Source organism: Sorex fumeus, unplaced genomic scaffold, assembly GCF_029834395.1.
Source record: "Sorex fumeus unplaced genomic scaffold, SorFum_2.1 ptg000022l, whole genome shotgun sequence".
NCBI lineage: Eukaryota > Metazoa > Chordata > Mammalia > Eulipotyphla > Soricidae > Sorex > Sorex fumeus.
Genome location: NW_026606079.1, coordinates 789,898 through 805,000, shown reverse-complemented (window position 1 = coordinate 805,000; position 15,103 = coordinate 789,898). Strand labels below are relative to the sequence as shown.

Genomic DNA, 15,103 nt, shown 5'->3' with positions numbered 1-15,103 from the left:
ATTGCCCTGCGTCTCGGCCCCACATAATAAAGAACTTGAAGAGGTTTCGTCGGAAACTTTGAAGACAGAAAATCTACCCACTCTGTTTTCCAGACATCTCAAGGGGGTGAGAGGTCACCGGAGCGTGGGGCCCCTCGGCGAGGCGGGGGCCCAGGACTGCGTGTCTCCACAGCCCTTTGTGGGGCCCGTCCGTCCCCGCCCCGGCCCAGGCGGGGGAGCATGGGCGGAAGCTCCATCCGGGGCTGCGGCCGCCCCCCTGCCTCAGAGCACACGTCTCCCCCCTGCAGCCTGCCCCCTGCGGCCCACCCGCTTGGCTGTGTGGTCCCCCCACGGCGTGTCCCCACATTCAGCCACTTACGCGTCAAGGCTGCGAGGCGCAGGGTCGGGCTCACGCACAGGTTCCTGGTGGCGGCTTGAGCTGGAAGAAGACATGGGGTCAGCGAGAAGGACACACGCCCACTAGTTAGGGCCCTGGGTGCTGCAAACAAGGACCCCCACCCCACTTTATTTCTTCTCTCCACATCTCTTCATTAAAGCACTGAGGTTCGCGGTTACTCCCAGTTGCGTTTTAGATGTATGCTATGGCCACGCCACGCTGCCACCAGTGTCCACCTCTCGCCATGTCCCCAGGGTCCCTCCCATGACACCCCCACCCCCCACCTGCCCTCCTGACAAGCACCTTTCTTTCTTATTTCCTTTTGCTTTTTGGGTCACACCCGGCCATTCACAGGGGTGACTCCTGGCTCTGCACGCAGGAAGTCGCTCCTGGCGGGGCTCTGGGGACCCCATGGGATGCCGGGATTGAACCTGGGTGGGCAGCGGCATGCAAGGCAAACACCCTCCCCGCTGTGCTATCACTCTGGCCCCAGGCACCTTTCAAAGTTTGGTTGTTCAAGAGCCCCTACTTCTATCAGGGACCCCCACACATCTAGCCCCTAGCAAGTATGGGGTCAATCTGGACCCAAGAGGCAGAAGTGGGCCCCCACAACCAGCTTCTTGGCCCCAGCCTTGGGGCTGCTCAGCGGGACTGACCCAGCACACTCCCGGGCCCCAACTCTACACCTACGGTGGGTCGGGGTCTGTGAAGACCCCCCAGCCCCTTGTGACATCCAACACCTCCTCCCCAAGGTCCCAGTGACAAGACCCTCCAGCAGCTCCAGGGGGCACCAGGGAGAGCCTCAGGGGTGTCTGCACCTGTTCAGGCCACGCCCCCTCCTGTCCCACTGACCCATGACATCCTGGCCACTTACCCCTGCTCAGCCACTAACTCTTCAATGTGGTCATGTCAGACTTCAATGCAAATGAGAAAACTGAGGCATATTACTACTACTACTACTACTACTTCTATTACTACCAAATACCACTGTGCCAGTGGACTTCGAGTCTTTGGACAAATGCCTTGAAAGTCAGTCTTCAGGGAGGGGGTTTCCCTGGCACGCAGCCCACCCGGGTTTGATCCAATCACCACTAGCTGTCAATCCTGAGTGCAGAGCCAGGAGTATCCCCTGAGCATCACTGGGTATAGCAAAATAAATATATAAATATAAAGTCTTTAAATCCATATAAAAATTGACATAATATATGGCCATCAATAATGAATATAAATAAATATATAAAAATAAATATCAATAGTAGTGTTTAAGTCACACGTAGGAAACACGGTCTCTGGCCCACTGGTCCTAGGCAGACGTGAGACGTGCGTGGCAGGGAAATGGGGGTGTTAATACTGGGGTTCTCTGTAATCCTCCTGCTCACTTTTCCTCTGGACCTGAAGAGTCTCTGAGTATTTGGGGAACTGAGTTGATTTTGAGCGCGCTCATTAGTCGAGCAGAAGAAAGGCAGTGTAGCCTCGCTGGGGGGCTGAGGAGGAGCAAGGAAGCTCCCAGGGGACCCCAAGAATGGAAGCTACCCTCTCCCACCCTGAGCTTACATTTCAGGACCCCTCCTGGGGGGCACCACGGCCTGGCAGGGGCTACTCAAAGGGGACACGCCTCTTTGCTTCCAAGTCATACCCCCTCCTCAAAATCTGAGAGACAGGACAGCGGGAAGGGCACTGGCCTGACATGTGTCCACCTGGGCTCAATCTCCGGCACCCCACGGGGTCCCCCAAGCCCACCGGAAGCGATCCCTGAGTGCAGAGCCAGGACGTCAGCCCTGAGCACCACCAAGTATGGCCTCAAAACACAACAACAACAACAAAACATCCTCTCTGCCCTTGAGCTGCAGGGGTGAGTGCCCAGGGCTCAAGAAGCCCTCTGGCTCTTGCAGGGACCTCGTGGGGGCCTGGCTTGGGGTCAGGGGTCATACAGAGGTCCAGTCTGTCAGGACACCCCAGAAACTTCCTCGTCCTAGCTCTCCACCAAAAAGCGTTTTCGGCCTCTCTGTTCTGGAAGCAAAGTGGGCATGGCTTTTTCCACACCCACCTCTGACCCCCGAGAAAGGTGGGGCAGCACACAGGGAGCCCGGGGTGGGGGGGGGGTGCTGTGGGGCGCAGCCCTGGAGCTGGGCCCCTCGAGCTCCCTCTACCTGTTGAGCAAAGACCCCCAGGAGCAGCCGTCCAACAAAAGCGAGCTGCCAGCAGAGCTAATCCCTGGCCCCAGCACTCAGGCCCATTGAGGGACGCAGGACACGTAATTGGCCCTCTTTTGAGCCGTCCCTCGAGCGGCCTCCGCCAGCCTTCTCATCTCCTCGGCGAGGAGGACCCGGCCCGTGGGCCTCTTCCTGGAAGTCCCCTGCGTTCCAGGAGCGAGCAATTAGAGGGAATTAGGGCCCATTAGGTGCGGGTTTACCGTTAATGGAGAGACCGGCTGGGCCGGGCTGGGGAAGGGCGGCCGGGGCCTAATTGAACTGGCAATTTCGCTATCCCTCATCCCGGCTGGCAGGGAACATCACGCCCAAGGTCGCAACACAAAAGCGGTCCGACCCCCCACCCCACCCCCGGGCACATGGCCGCAGGCGTGAGGGTGGGGACACGGGCTGAGAGGTCAGTGGCGCTGACCAGGCCTGCAGGTGGCACGGCCCTGAAACCTGCCACCTCCAGGGGGCCCCAGAGCCAGGGGACAAGTGGCCGGGGTCCTTGTTAACTGACCCTCAGTGCCCCGACCCCATCGCCCACGTCCACAAGCCCCTAACTAGAGCCCCGGGTCCCTGAGAGTGTAGAAGACTCTAGAAGACACTACACACCCGCCCCTGATGCAGAGACCTCTAGGGCAGCCAGGTGGAGCCCCGAGGTCCCTGAGTTGGCACCGCCCCATTTCACAGAAAGGGAAACTGAGGCCCAGGGACAAAGACACCCGTGGTCAGGCTGGGGCTCACTGTGGGAGCATAGAAAGAACATCCTTGGAGAACTCTTCTGACCCCTGGGGGTGTGGGACAGGGGTGCCCTCGCGCTCAGCCAGAAGCCAGGTGGGGGCTCAGTCTGGGGTCCTGACACCCTAAGTGCCGCTCCCTGTCACCCTTTAGAGCCCACTGGTCTGTAGAAGTGGGGAAGGGGAGGCCAGCCGTGACCAGAACCCCTCCCAGGCCCCCGCCCCCCAGCACACACTGTCTCTCCCCCCAGATCGCAAAGACCCCTCCTTGCAGCTCGAGAGCACAGTGGGGAGGGTCTGGCCTCGCTCGCGGCCCACCCAAGCTTCTATCCCAGCACCTCACACTGGGGGTCCTGAGCCCCGCTGAGAGTGACCCCTGAGCACAGAACCAGGAGTAAGCCCAGGAGACTGCCAAGTGTGACCCAAACACAGCAACAGAAAGACCCCTGGGTTGGGAACTGGCCCCAGTGTCTAGATGGGACACCCCCACCCCGGGCCAGCTCTCTGGACCCCCACCCAGCACTCTGGGCCAGCTCTCCTGTCCATCCCCCACTCCCAGTCTCTCAGCCCAGCAGGCATGCCTGTCTGCACCCCGAGGATGACCCTGAGGACGCGGCAGAGCCTGTCCTTACCCCCTCCCCTGGCCCCCACCCACGTCGGGTCCAGCTGGACCCTGGGCTCCAGCCCTCTGTGACCCAGAGCAGAGGGTTGCAGGGCGTGTGGGTGGTGCGGGCAGGTGGCTGCCCAGCGGGTCAGTGTGTGGCCCTGTCTGCTTAAGAGCCATGGCGGGGGGGGGGGGGGGGGTGACTGCTAGGAGACACACACACACACACACACACACGTGCGCGCGCACACACACACACACTCTCATCTCGGGAAGGTAATTGGGTTTTCTCCTTTTTATCCAAAGCAAAGCACCTTCTATTGAAAGAATGCACCCACCCTCCGATTACCCTCAGGTGGCGGGCGTGGGGGCCCCACATTCCTTTCTGCCTGCATCTTTGTCTCGGGCTCCCACGGGAGCCGTCAGCCTAAGCCCCAGCAAAGACCCTATTCACTGCCCGGCCAGGCCGCCAAAGGTGGTGGTCCCTCGCCCTCCTGCTGGATTGTCTTTTAAGCCCAAAGAAATTGGAAAGCAATTAGGGCTCTGTGCTGCTCTCTGCTCCTCTCCCTAATTAGGGCCTCTCTCACGAGCGGCCCCCCAAAGTTGGGGGCATCCATCCAGCCCGGCGCCCGTGAGGACAGAGAAAGAGAGAGAGAGAGAACTGGGGCAGGGTGGGGGCGGGGGTCCTCCTCCTTCTCCCTCCCACAATTCCGCCCGGCTGGGTGGCAGTTCAGCGTCCTCCTGGAAGGTTCCTCCCCGCGCCCCTCCACCCAGCTCCTCTCCCTCGCATGGAGGGGCCTCTCCTGAGGGTGGGAAAGGGGGCTGTCTGGCTGTCCGTCTGTCTGTCCCTCTCTCTCCCGCGGGAGGGGGCTGGGCTGGCCTACTGGAGTCCTGCTCCCAGCTCTCTGAATTCGGTCCTCTAATCAGAAGGTGCATCCCGCGGACAATGCCCGCCTCTGCGCTGGCCGCCGGCCGCCGCCCTCTCCCCCGGCCCTTGATATCCAGGGGCCCCTCCACGCCCCCTTCTTCTGTGTGAAGCCGCTTCCTCTTTTCAGGGAAAGATTCATTAGCAAGCTCACTACAGACACACAGGCGTTCCTTCTGTTTCTAGAAGTGAGACCGCTCATAAAAAACACATTTAAGCGGCTTGGCGTCCGTGAATGAAAGGGGCACAGCCCTCCCGGGCCAGGCCTGACGCTGCGGGGCGAGGGGCAGGGAAGAGCCTGGAAACAGACGCACGCAGGGCCCGACCCACAACTGGGAATAACACGGCAGGGCCCGAGGCTGCCATCGGCCCCCCAGCTCTGGGGGGGGGGGGGTGGTCAGAGGGGCTTCAGGCGGGGTTCCCCTCACCCACGCCCGCCACAGCAGGAAACATGGCTCTGGGCTGCTGATGAACACGGTGACAAGTGACAGAGACACCCTCCCGGGACAGGCCCTCGGTGTCCTAGTGGCCCTGAGGGTCTCCCTGGCACCCCTCGAAGGCGGGGCCCGCAGAGGACCCCCCCATCAGCCTTCCAGGGCCTGCCCACCCTGTCACCCGCATTTCTGCATCTTTCAGCCCCCAGAGCCCCCCAGCCCCAGGCTCTGAAGACCCAAGCCCTGAGCCCTGAGATCTTTCTAGAAAAGGCAGCCATGGGAGCCGGGAGCTCCACTTCCTGCGGCTGTGAAGGCCCCCCGCCCGCCCGCCCGCCCACTCCCCTCTGTGCGGCCGCTGGGCAAATGCCAAGGCCTGAGTAAATATCACAGCCTGCGCGGGCCTCCCCGCTGAGCCCCGACACACACAGCCTGCGGGCCGGGGGGGCAGGGGGCTCCCCCAGAGCAAGGCGGGGCCCACCCCAGCCCACCTCGCCTGGGCCTCGCATCCTGCTTCCAGGGTTGGGGGGGAAGGCGGGTCCTGGGGGTGGCCGGCTGATGAGGCCCACCCCGGGGGAGGGGGTCTCTGCCTTTCCCAGAAGACCCTGGCAGCCCCTCATGACTCCTGGCTGGGTCCTGAGACAGGCTCAGTCACTGGGACCCCAGAAAGAGGGGGTCCTCTGCCCCATGCCCCGAGCCCACCCTGACTGGGGCTCCACCCACCACGCCCTGGGCCTTGCGGCCACATGGCTATGCCCAGGCCAGGGCCACCAGTGACGCCCGCAGACCCCTCCCCTCAGGTGGGCAAGGGCCCTCCGAGCACCCCCGACACCCCCCTGACTTTGGGGTCTCCTGCTGGCCGTGTCCGAGCACCTTGAGACGGGTCTCCTGTGGGCTGTATCTCGAGAGCAGTGCCTGGGTGCAGGAGGCAGGGTCCACGTCCAGGATGTCCGGGGTCCCCCGGCAGGGGTGCACCACTTACCGTGCCTGGCCTGGAGGTTCCAGGCCGCTGCCACGAGTCCACACTGCGGCGTGATGTGTGGTGTGGTGTGGTGTGGTGTGGTGTGGTGTGGTGTGGTGTGAGGCGTCGGCCCCGGGGGGCCGGAAAGACTCACCTGAAGAAGGAGCCAGATAGCAGCGGGGGGCTGGCGGGGGCATCTGCAGGCAGGTCGGGGTGCCGGGCTCTGTGGGTCCCACGGCGGGGTCCCGGCCTCTGTCTTCACGCCTTGTCCCAGCGCAGAGGACGGTCCCACCCTGGGGAGGGCTGCAGGTTAGAGTCCCGGCCAGCAATAGCAGCAGGCACCCCGGGGGTGACGCTGGCAACCACTCACCTGGGTCTGGGGGCTGCAATGCCAGCATCGGCCTCAGGGAGCTCCTGACCTACCGGGGGCAAACCCGTAAGAATCAGACAGTCTCGGGGACGGGGGTGATGGCGGGGTTGGGGGCCCCGCCTGGCTGTGCCAGGCTCCCTCGGGCTGGCTGGAGGGGGGGAGGGCCAGGGCAGGGGGCAGCAGGGGGGTGGGGGAGGGGAGAGGGGTGTGGCAGGCGGGGTGGGGGGCAGAGCTGGGCTCAGAGGAGCAGCCTGTTAGGGTGGACTGGGGTGGGCTGGGGTGGGGGGGCGGAGGTGAGTTAGCCCGGGAGGGGTCTGCATGCCGTGATACCGTGGGGGGCTGGGGGTGTCCAGGAGAGCCGAGCAGGGGCTGGAGGTTAGCTGGGCCATGTGGAGCCGTGCCACCCGCTTCACTGGAGGGCCCAGGCCTTCTGCCCTTCACACGGTGACAGGGACAGGACAGGCCAGTGAGGGGGCCAAGGGCGCCGCCTCGGGTGGGGGTCGGGGGCGGGGGGCAGAACGGAGGGAGGGGTCCAGTCTGAGACCCCGCTCAAGAGAGAGACCTGAATGGCCAGAGCCGCCTGTGGCCTTGCGACGACGTCCCTGTCCTCCTGGCATCCCCCCGTCCCCCGCCCGCACTCCAGAGCGGCCCTCGGCTAAGGAAGGAAGAGAGAGGGTGGGCGGGAGGCGCGGGCTGGCCCGCACAGGCAGGGCCCCGGTGGGGCCAGGAGCAGAGGCCGCCCACCTGGCCCACACCCCCCGTCCGCCGACGCGCGCCCCAGCACTCCTGGGACGCAGAGGCCGTCGAGGGGCAACTAGGGAAAGGGTGTCCAGCCCCTGCCGGACGTGGGCTTGGTCGGCAAGGATCGACTGTGGGCTTGCCGGGGTGGGCGCGCGAGTGCAGGAAGGGCTGAGACCTGGAGCCCAACAGGGCTCCTCGGAGGCCAGATTCACCACCCCCCCACCCTTTTGCCTCGACCGCCCGAACCCACTAACCGCTGCTCTGCGGCCCCGGTTCTTCCTGGACCCACCTATCCAAGCAGACATCCCACATACTCTTACTGAACCCCACTTTGTGTCAGGCTGGTGCTGGGACACCCAGAGAAAATGTGGACTGGCCTAAGGCACCCCCAGAGGGTTTGACTAGAAATGGTGCTGGGGGAGGGGGGGGGGAGGAGGAGGGGAGGGGAAGGGGGAGGGGAGGGGAAGGGGGAGGGGAGGGATGGGGGACGGGGGCGAGGGATGAGGGAAAGGCCAAGAGACAGCAGATGAGAAGGAGTGGGGGGCAGCGAGGAGCTCCTGGCCTCTGACCTCTAGTTTTCTGGCTGCAGGACCCCAGGGCTGGGGAGGGGCTTGGGGGTCCCAGTGGGGGGGCTGAGTGGCTTCTGGGTGGGCTCCAGGGTCTCCAGTCCAGAGCCCTGAGCACCCCGGGCACAGCAACTGATCTCCCATGGAGGGGGGCCCCTCCCCATTTTCAGCCAGTCACCTCAGGGGAACACCCCTGAGCCTCCTCTTCCAGCGGGGGGTGGTGGGGGGGGCAGCTCCCCCTATTGCCACCTGGGCTGGCTGGGCAGGTGTCTGGGCCGCCCAGGGTGGGACTGGAAAGGGCGGGGCTTCCTGCTGGGCCACGGGTGCCCCTCCAGCCCCCCCACTTCTGGCGCGCCCAGAGGGCCTGCGGTCTGCAGTGAGAGATGGGAGTCCCGCTGCGGCCGACCCTACTGCAGACCCGGGGTCCCGGGGCACCCAACCCCTGGCGAGCAGGGGAGCCAAGTGTGAGCCCCCAAGCAGTCTCGGGGGATCCCCGAATGCCTCTTTTTTGAACAGGGCCTGCTGTGGGGGTGCCCGGCCCCATGTCCTGGTCCCCGCATTTTGCTGTCACTGAGGGTGGGTGCCTGCAGAGGGAATCAGTCACCACAGACCCCTCATCCAGTCGCCGTCCCGGGGGGCCCACGGGGACCCGCAGGACACACTGCCCAGATGGGGGGGGGGGTGAGCTGCAGCAGGCCTGGTGGCCTGTCCAGGGGCACAGGTCACCTCATTATGCTAATCATCGAGCTTTTCTTGGGCGGACAAAGGAGCCTTCTGAGGGGCCCAGGCTCATTAGGCAGCACCATTAGCTGCTTCATTTAGGCCGAGCCCCTCAGCTGGGGGGCCGCTTCCTGGGGCCCCACTCCCCGGAAGCCTGCGCCCCTTCAGGATTTAATCAGCAGCAAAAAGGGTGGGCTGGGAGGTCCCGCCGCCCGGGAGGTAAAGAGGTTTAAACCTGACGGAGGAGTTAAGCGCCCCAAACGGGCCCATTTGATTTGCCAGCTGCCTGGGATTTGGGGGAATTGGGCAAAACCTTTCCTTCCCGGCCGGGGCTCACCTTTCCCCGGGAGGGAGGGTTTGGGGCAGGTTTTAATAATTTGTGAGGTTCCCTTCCTGAGCTTTTGTCTCTAAAGCCTGGGGTGGGGGGAAGGAGAGGGCTCTGCTTCCTCCTGTCACCCCCACAGATTCTTTTCTTTCTGGTTCTGTCTGGAGTGGACAAAGGAAACCAGTGGAGGCGCCGTGAACGTCTTCTCCTGACGTTTTGCTCGGCTCAAAGTTTGCTGTTGTTGTTTTTAATTCTTGTTGCTCCTGACTTTTCCCCCATTTCCTTCATGCTCCCAGGGACTGCGGCCTTACCCAGTCGGGCGGATCCTGGCCCACTTTTCTCCCTTTTTCCCAAGTGCCATGACACCCGCCCAGCGCGGGCACTCCCTGGTTCACGACTCAGGCGTGGAAAGCGGCGATGGTCTAGGGCAAGTCCCAGAGGTCGGGAGGCCCGGCTGGGTGGGTGCCCGCGGGGCCTAGGGAAGAGACTTTGTCTGACCGGAAGTGAGCCCAAGCGGGTGGACGTGTGTGTGTGTCCGTGTGTCCGTGTGTCCGTGTGTCTGTGAGCCGGAAGTGTGTCCAGACCAGCCTTTACCTGCAGAAGGGCCTTCACCGGAGGAAAGCAAGTCAGGAAGCAGCAGGTTGGAGAGGAAATTGGAGGTGAGGAAGGAGACAGCGAGTGTAGACAGGCACGAGTGTAGACAGGCCTTTCCAGAAGCCAAGAAGCCGGCTGGAAAGGAAAGAGAGAGACTGCAGGAGCTGGAAACGAAAGTCCAGTCAGGGGTTCGAAGGGGAGGGGGAGGGGCCAGCACCAAGGACGCTCCTCCCTTTGCAAGGCGGGAGGAGCTGGGGGTGCAGGTTCAAAGGTCCCTAGGACCTCTCTTGCCGCTTGACGACCCCCGTTCCCGTTGGAGGCGGGCATCCGGGCGGGACGTTGTCTGAGGTTCACATGAATGGAAAGGGCTGAGGGCCTCGCCAACAGCATAGGGGGCAGTCTCCGGAGTTACCCACTGGGGCAGCGCCCGAGTGGACCAATCGCAAACTCGCGGGGCCTGGGTTTCAGAGCTGACGGGACACACCCTCACGTGAGGGGCACAAACGGGCAGAAGAAGCTGCCCAGCCTCTGGGGGACAAGAGGCCACCAGCCACTCGCCAGCCGGCCCCCACCACCCAATCCACCAGCTGGGGGTGGGGGGGCCACTGTCCACCCAGCCCAGCCCCTCCGAGGAGGTCAGCGGGTTCTGTCTTGGTCAGACCATGCTGGCGGGCTGTGGTGGTGCTGGAGGAAGCCCGGGGCTGTGGTCACTTGCCTTCCAGGGGCTTTGCAGCCTCTCTGTGTCCCGTACCAGGCTGGTGGGCGGGCCAGGGCGTTGCCGGTCCAGAAATGTTTGCTGAACGAGCTCTCCTGGGTGGTGGTCTCTGGCCTGGGACATGTGGGGGCAGGCGGGGCCCTTAGAAAGTTCTCCTGGGGAGAACTGTGCCCCGGGATGGGGGTTGGCTGCCGTAGTTGCCTCCCAGGGGGAAGAAAGGAAGGAAGATGTGGGAAAGGAGCGACTTGTTCGAGGTCACACAGTCACGGTGAGGGTGGGCCGGTGTGGAGGGCAGGGGCCAGGCAGGCTGTGCCATTGTGAGATGTGATGGGGAATAAGTGAAAGTTGTGCGGGGGGGGGGGTCAGGGAGAAGAGGGGGGGCAGCTTGGGGTTGGGGCACGGTCAGAGACACCCTGGGTTCAACTCTGACCCCCTGATCTTGCCAATCAAGAACTGAATGCCAATCATCACTGAATGTCAGGGCGGGTGGGGAGAGTGTGTGGGGCCCCCGGGGCGGGGCTTGGTGGGGGAGCCGGGGTCCTCCCCCCTACCTGCTGCCCTCATTTGAATATGCACTGGACCTAGCCTCAGGGTCCCTACCTGTGGAGGGTCGTCTGCGTGCTGCGGGAGAACAGAGGGGTCGGGTGAGGGGCTCAGGGGTCTTTCACCAAACATTCCGGGAGTGCTCCGCCATGGCCGCCAGCCCCAGGCCGCCTGGTCTCATTCAATACTCACGTTGTCCCTGGAGGGTGCTCTTCTCACCCCCCGTACCCGGGAAGGACAGGGAGACCCTAAAGAGAGGACACATGCCTGGCCGCCGGGCTCACACTCATCCACCCTGAGTCTGACCCGCCAACGCGTAGCTGTGAGTCCCCTGGCCCTCAGCCCAGGTCCCCCTCCTGAGACATTCCCAAAGGGTCCTTCCAATTCAGGACCTGGTGGGGTGAGGGTCGGCAGAGCTGAGGAAGGCTGCCGCCCACGGGGGGGGGGGGGGACACTCCAGTGCACGGGCATGTTAAGGCAAGCAGAGACTTACAGGAAGGAGCTCAGAGCATCAAGGTGTGTGCATAGCAAAGGTGAAGAGTTAGCGGCCAATGCCCCCTCACTAGGGCCTTGGCATAAGCCTTGAGCCGAGAGGGACGGCAGAGAGGGGGTGAGTCCCTCCATCCTCTTCATCCCTCTGCGTCCTGCTGGGGGTGGGGGTCTGCAGGCCGCCTCTGTGCAGGGTGATGGGATCCAGGAGCTGGGGCTACTTGAGGCCTCTGTAATTAATTGATGCATAAATTAGTGAGGACCCTCCCCATACACACACACACACACACACACACACACACATGCACACACGGTTAATTAACAGCTAACAGCATGACAACTCAAACGGAAAGCTAAAATATAAAATTATCTTTTATTTGCTAATGGGTCTGGGGGTGATACCAGGAGGGTCGCGGGGTTGGGAGAGGGCCCCGCCCACCATGGGGACCCAAGAAGGGGAGAGGTACCATGATATCGCAGATGAGCAGCGGGCACCCGGCATCAACTTGGCATCTGGTGGTCACAGGTGGTCGCAGAAGACTAGATGGTGGATGGATGATGTCATCCCCGAAGACCCTATGCATGGGAGAGCCAGATCAGAGACCATCCTGATGACCCCTGATGGCCAGCGCAGGAACAGCAGAGGGATTGAGGGGGACATGGGAGCCGGCTGGGGGAGGGAGGGGCTGAGGGAGGTGGGAGGGGTGAGTGGGGAGAGGGAGGAGTGTGGTGAGGGAGGCGGGGCATGGGGGAGGAGGAGCATGGAGGAAGAGGGAGGGAGGGGCTGGGAGGGGAGGGGGAGCACGGAGGTAGAGGGAGGGAGGGGCTGGGAGGGGAGGGGGAAGAGGAGGGAGGGGCTGGGCGGGGAGGGGGAAGAGGAGGGAGGCGGGAGTGGGAGGGGAAAGGAGAGATGAGCCCAGAAGGGGAGGGGGAGGAGGAACGGGGGGGGGAGGAGGGGGGAGAAGTGGGAGGAGGAGGGCGGGAGGAGGAATGGGCGGGGAGGAGGGAGGAGGAATGGGCGGGGAGGAGGGAGGAGGAATGGGCGGGGAGGGGGAAGAGAGGAGGAAAGGGGAGGAGGAAGCCAACTGGGAGGGGGTAAGGAAGACTTGATTGACAGGGCACAAGTGTTCGCAGAGTGCGCATGCGCCACCCGAAGCCCGCTTGAGCGGGCCGCGCGCACTGACGACACGGACCGCTAGGTGGCGCGCCGCCAACACTTGGAGCCGGGCAGCCCAGCCACCTGCTGCGCACGCGCGTGCGCGCGCACAGACACACCCCCCCACCCCTCCACACACACACGCACACGCACACGCACACGCGCACACCCGCGCGCGCACGCGCACTGCAGGAGTCTCCTGCGCCCCCGCCCGCGCGGGGCCCACAGCTGCCAAGGCACAGCTGGCAGGGGCCGGGCGGGGGGCGCCAACAGGTCTCCGGCGGGAGCGGGGCCCACCCACCGCAGCCACTGCGCAGGCCCCCTCCCCGCAGGCCACTCCCACTGCACACTCCGAATCCACCTGTGGCCGCCAGGCAGCAGCCGCGCTCGGCCAGGGAGGGGGTCTTCTGCGCCCCCCCCAACTGTGAGGTCACTCTGCACCAAAACGACACCGGGCTGTCGTCCATGCGACGCCCACCGGGAGATCTTTCCAGAACGAGCCTCCACCTCCCCTAGGTGGGAGATGCAGAAATCCTGGCTCCAGCCCGCAGCGAGCCCAATTACACGTCAATTAATCACGATTTCTCAAACACCGAGTTCCTCAAACAGCATTTCCCCTCATTTGGGGGCAGGGGGGTCTCTGGACACACGATTCGGCATCGGTCCAAAATAACACCAAATTGCACAAAAGCGACGAAGACCGCCTTGAGCCATCGAGCCACACCGCGAGCCCCCCATTCGCCCCACCTCCCCCCGCAAGAATTTCCAGACCCCCGAAGACGCCCAATGAACCATTTCTGCAGCCTCTCCAGCCGGCTCGGAGGAAACGCACTTTCCTAAGACCCCCCACGCCCAAATCGACCGAAGCCCCCCAAACGGCGCCCCCGTTCCCGCGCGACACCCCCATTCCACGACGAGGGCTGCGCGCGGCAGCTCCACCCCGGGGTCCTGCGGCTGCGCCTCGGGACACCGGGGCTCCGAAATCGCTGCCCCTCGAGATAGACGCATCCAGAATTCTCCAGAAAACCCCTGGCTCGACCCCCTCCAGCAGAACAAAGGCCACCTCCCCTCCCCACCCCGCCCCCCAAAATTCCGCAGTGCCGCCGACGCCCCCTAGCGGCCAGCAGCAGAATCTCCCAGAAACCTGCCACGTAGCAACCCGCTCGCCCCCCCACCCCCCACCCAGCCCGCCTGCCCAGAGTGGGGAGGGGGCTGCGTGGAGAGGGGGGGCTTGACAGGGACAAAGGAAATGGCCGAGAGCGACCTTATCAAAAGTCAGGCGCCCTGAGCCTGTCAGAACCATCCAGCGATCGCCGAGCAAGCCCCGAGAGACCCCCGACCCCCCACTCCCAGCTTCCCGCGCCCAGATCTGCTAACACACCCCCTGCTCCCCCTCCTCCCTCCTCGTCAGACGCAAGGACGCGGCCTCCTCGGCCCCCACCCACCCGCGCTCCCGTGCACCCGCGCCCCGCACTGCCCGACGCCCCCTCGGCCGATCGTGCCGGGGAGGGGGTTTCCTGGGAAGCCCCCCCAGTGGGGCGCCCTCTCTCCCCACGATCGGGAGCGGGCCAGGTGCGAGCCGCGCCCACGGCGTGCGCGAACCTGCCGGGACTCTCCCGAGGAGGACCCTCCCGCCCACGGGCCACCGCGCCCGGGAAGACCCTCGGGGGCCGCCTCTCCCCCCACTTCATGGAGCGGGAGGGCGCCCCCGGCTCCGTCTCCCCCACCCTGCGTGACCCCCTCAAGGGGGCTCCACGCGCAGAAAACGGGGTGGCTTTGGACCCCGGTGGCTACGGCACACTGGACCCGGCCGGAGGAGGAGGAGGAGGAGTAGGAGGACCGTGCGTGGTCCTCCCGCGCCCCCCGCATCCCGCCTTGCCCAGCGGGCGAGGAGGACAAGTCCACCCGGGTGGGGGGAAAAATCAGAAATTCGTTTCTCTCTTAAGCAAGATCTCCGGGCGCCTGGCCGGCCGGCCGGCGGGCGGGCCGGCGTCGGGCAGGGCGCATCCCCGCGGCGCGCTCGGGCATCCTCGGCGGGCACGGCGGGCACTCACCCGTGGGAAGGCTCTCGCGGGCCGCGGGAGGCTCGCGGGCCAGGCGCGCTGCGTCGCCGCTCGCCGCCGTCTGCGCTAGGGGCCGGCTGGGTGGGGTTTATATGCCAGCGCAGAAGGGGTGGTCTCTGACGTCAGCGCATTCTGCTGCAATGCGCTCATTTCTCTAAAAATGATTGGCCGGAAAAATGAGCCCCCCAGATTCGATGACAAATTGCTCCAGCCGCACCCAGATTGCAGCAAAGAAGGGAGGGGAGAAAAAAAATTCTGCCGCAGTGGCCCCCTCGCCGCCATGGCTGGCACCCTGGGCCGCCCGCGCAAGCCCACGACCCCCGGGGGGCTCCGTGGGGGGAGGGGGTGCGTGCCGTGGAGGAGGGGTGCGCGGGGAAAGGGTGGTTTCCCGGCCGGGCGGCCCGAGGGTAGGACTGGGGCGCCCCGCGGGGTAGCAGCTCACTCCGGCTCTCTCGGAATATCCCTCCGAGGATGCAGTTTAGGGGAAAAAAAAACGGTTTTCGGGGAAGACTCAGTGCCCGGGGCCAGATAGCGCAGGGGGGACCCCACGCCCGTGGGCGCCGATGCGCGCCCACCCGTGTGTCTTCATTGG

At 64.5% G+C, this 15,103-nt stretch overlaps 1 protein-coding gene across 2 annotated transcripts in view; it reads right to left on the bottom strand.

The window, feature by feature from the left end:
- LOC130023219 (uncharacterized) overlaps positions 1 to 11,451 on the bottom strand; it is a 17,922-nt gene extending 6,471 nt beyond the window's left edge. Inside the window, exons 1-3 of one of the 2 annotated variants that reach the window (XM_056113727.1) lie at positions 9,546 to 10,007; positions 6,384 to 6,522; positions 359 to 418 (exon numbers count right to left, since the gene is read on the bottom strand). In XM_056113727.1, coding sequence (XP_055969702.1) covers positions 359 to 418; positions 6,384 to 6,522; positions 9,546 to 9,935 — 589 coding nt within the window. In that variant the 5' untranslated portion in view covers positions 9,936 to 10,007. Of the gene's footprint in view, positions 1 to 358; positions 419 to 6,383; positions 6,523 to 9,545; positions 10,008 to 11,296 lie in introns of those variants that run through there. The other variant, XR_008792422.1, reaches the window with a different exon arrangement.
- Positions 11,452 to 15,103: the final 3,652 nt, after the last annotated feature.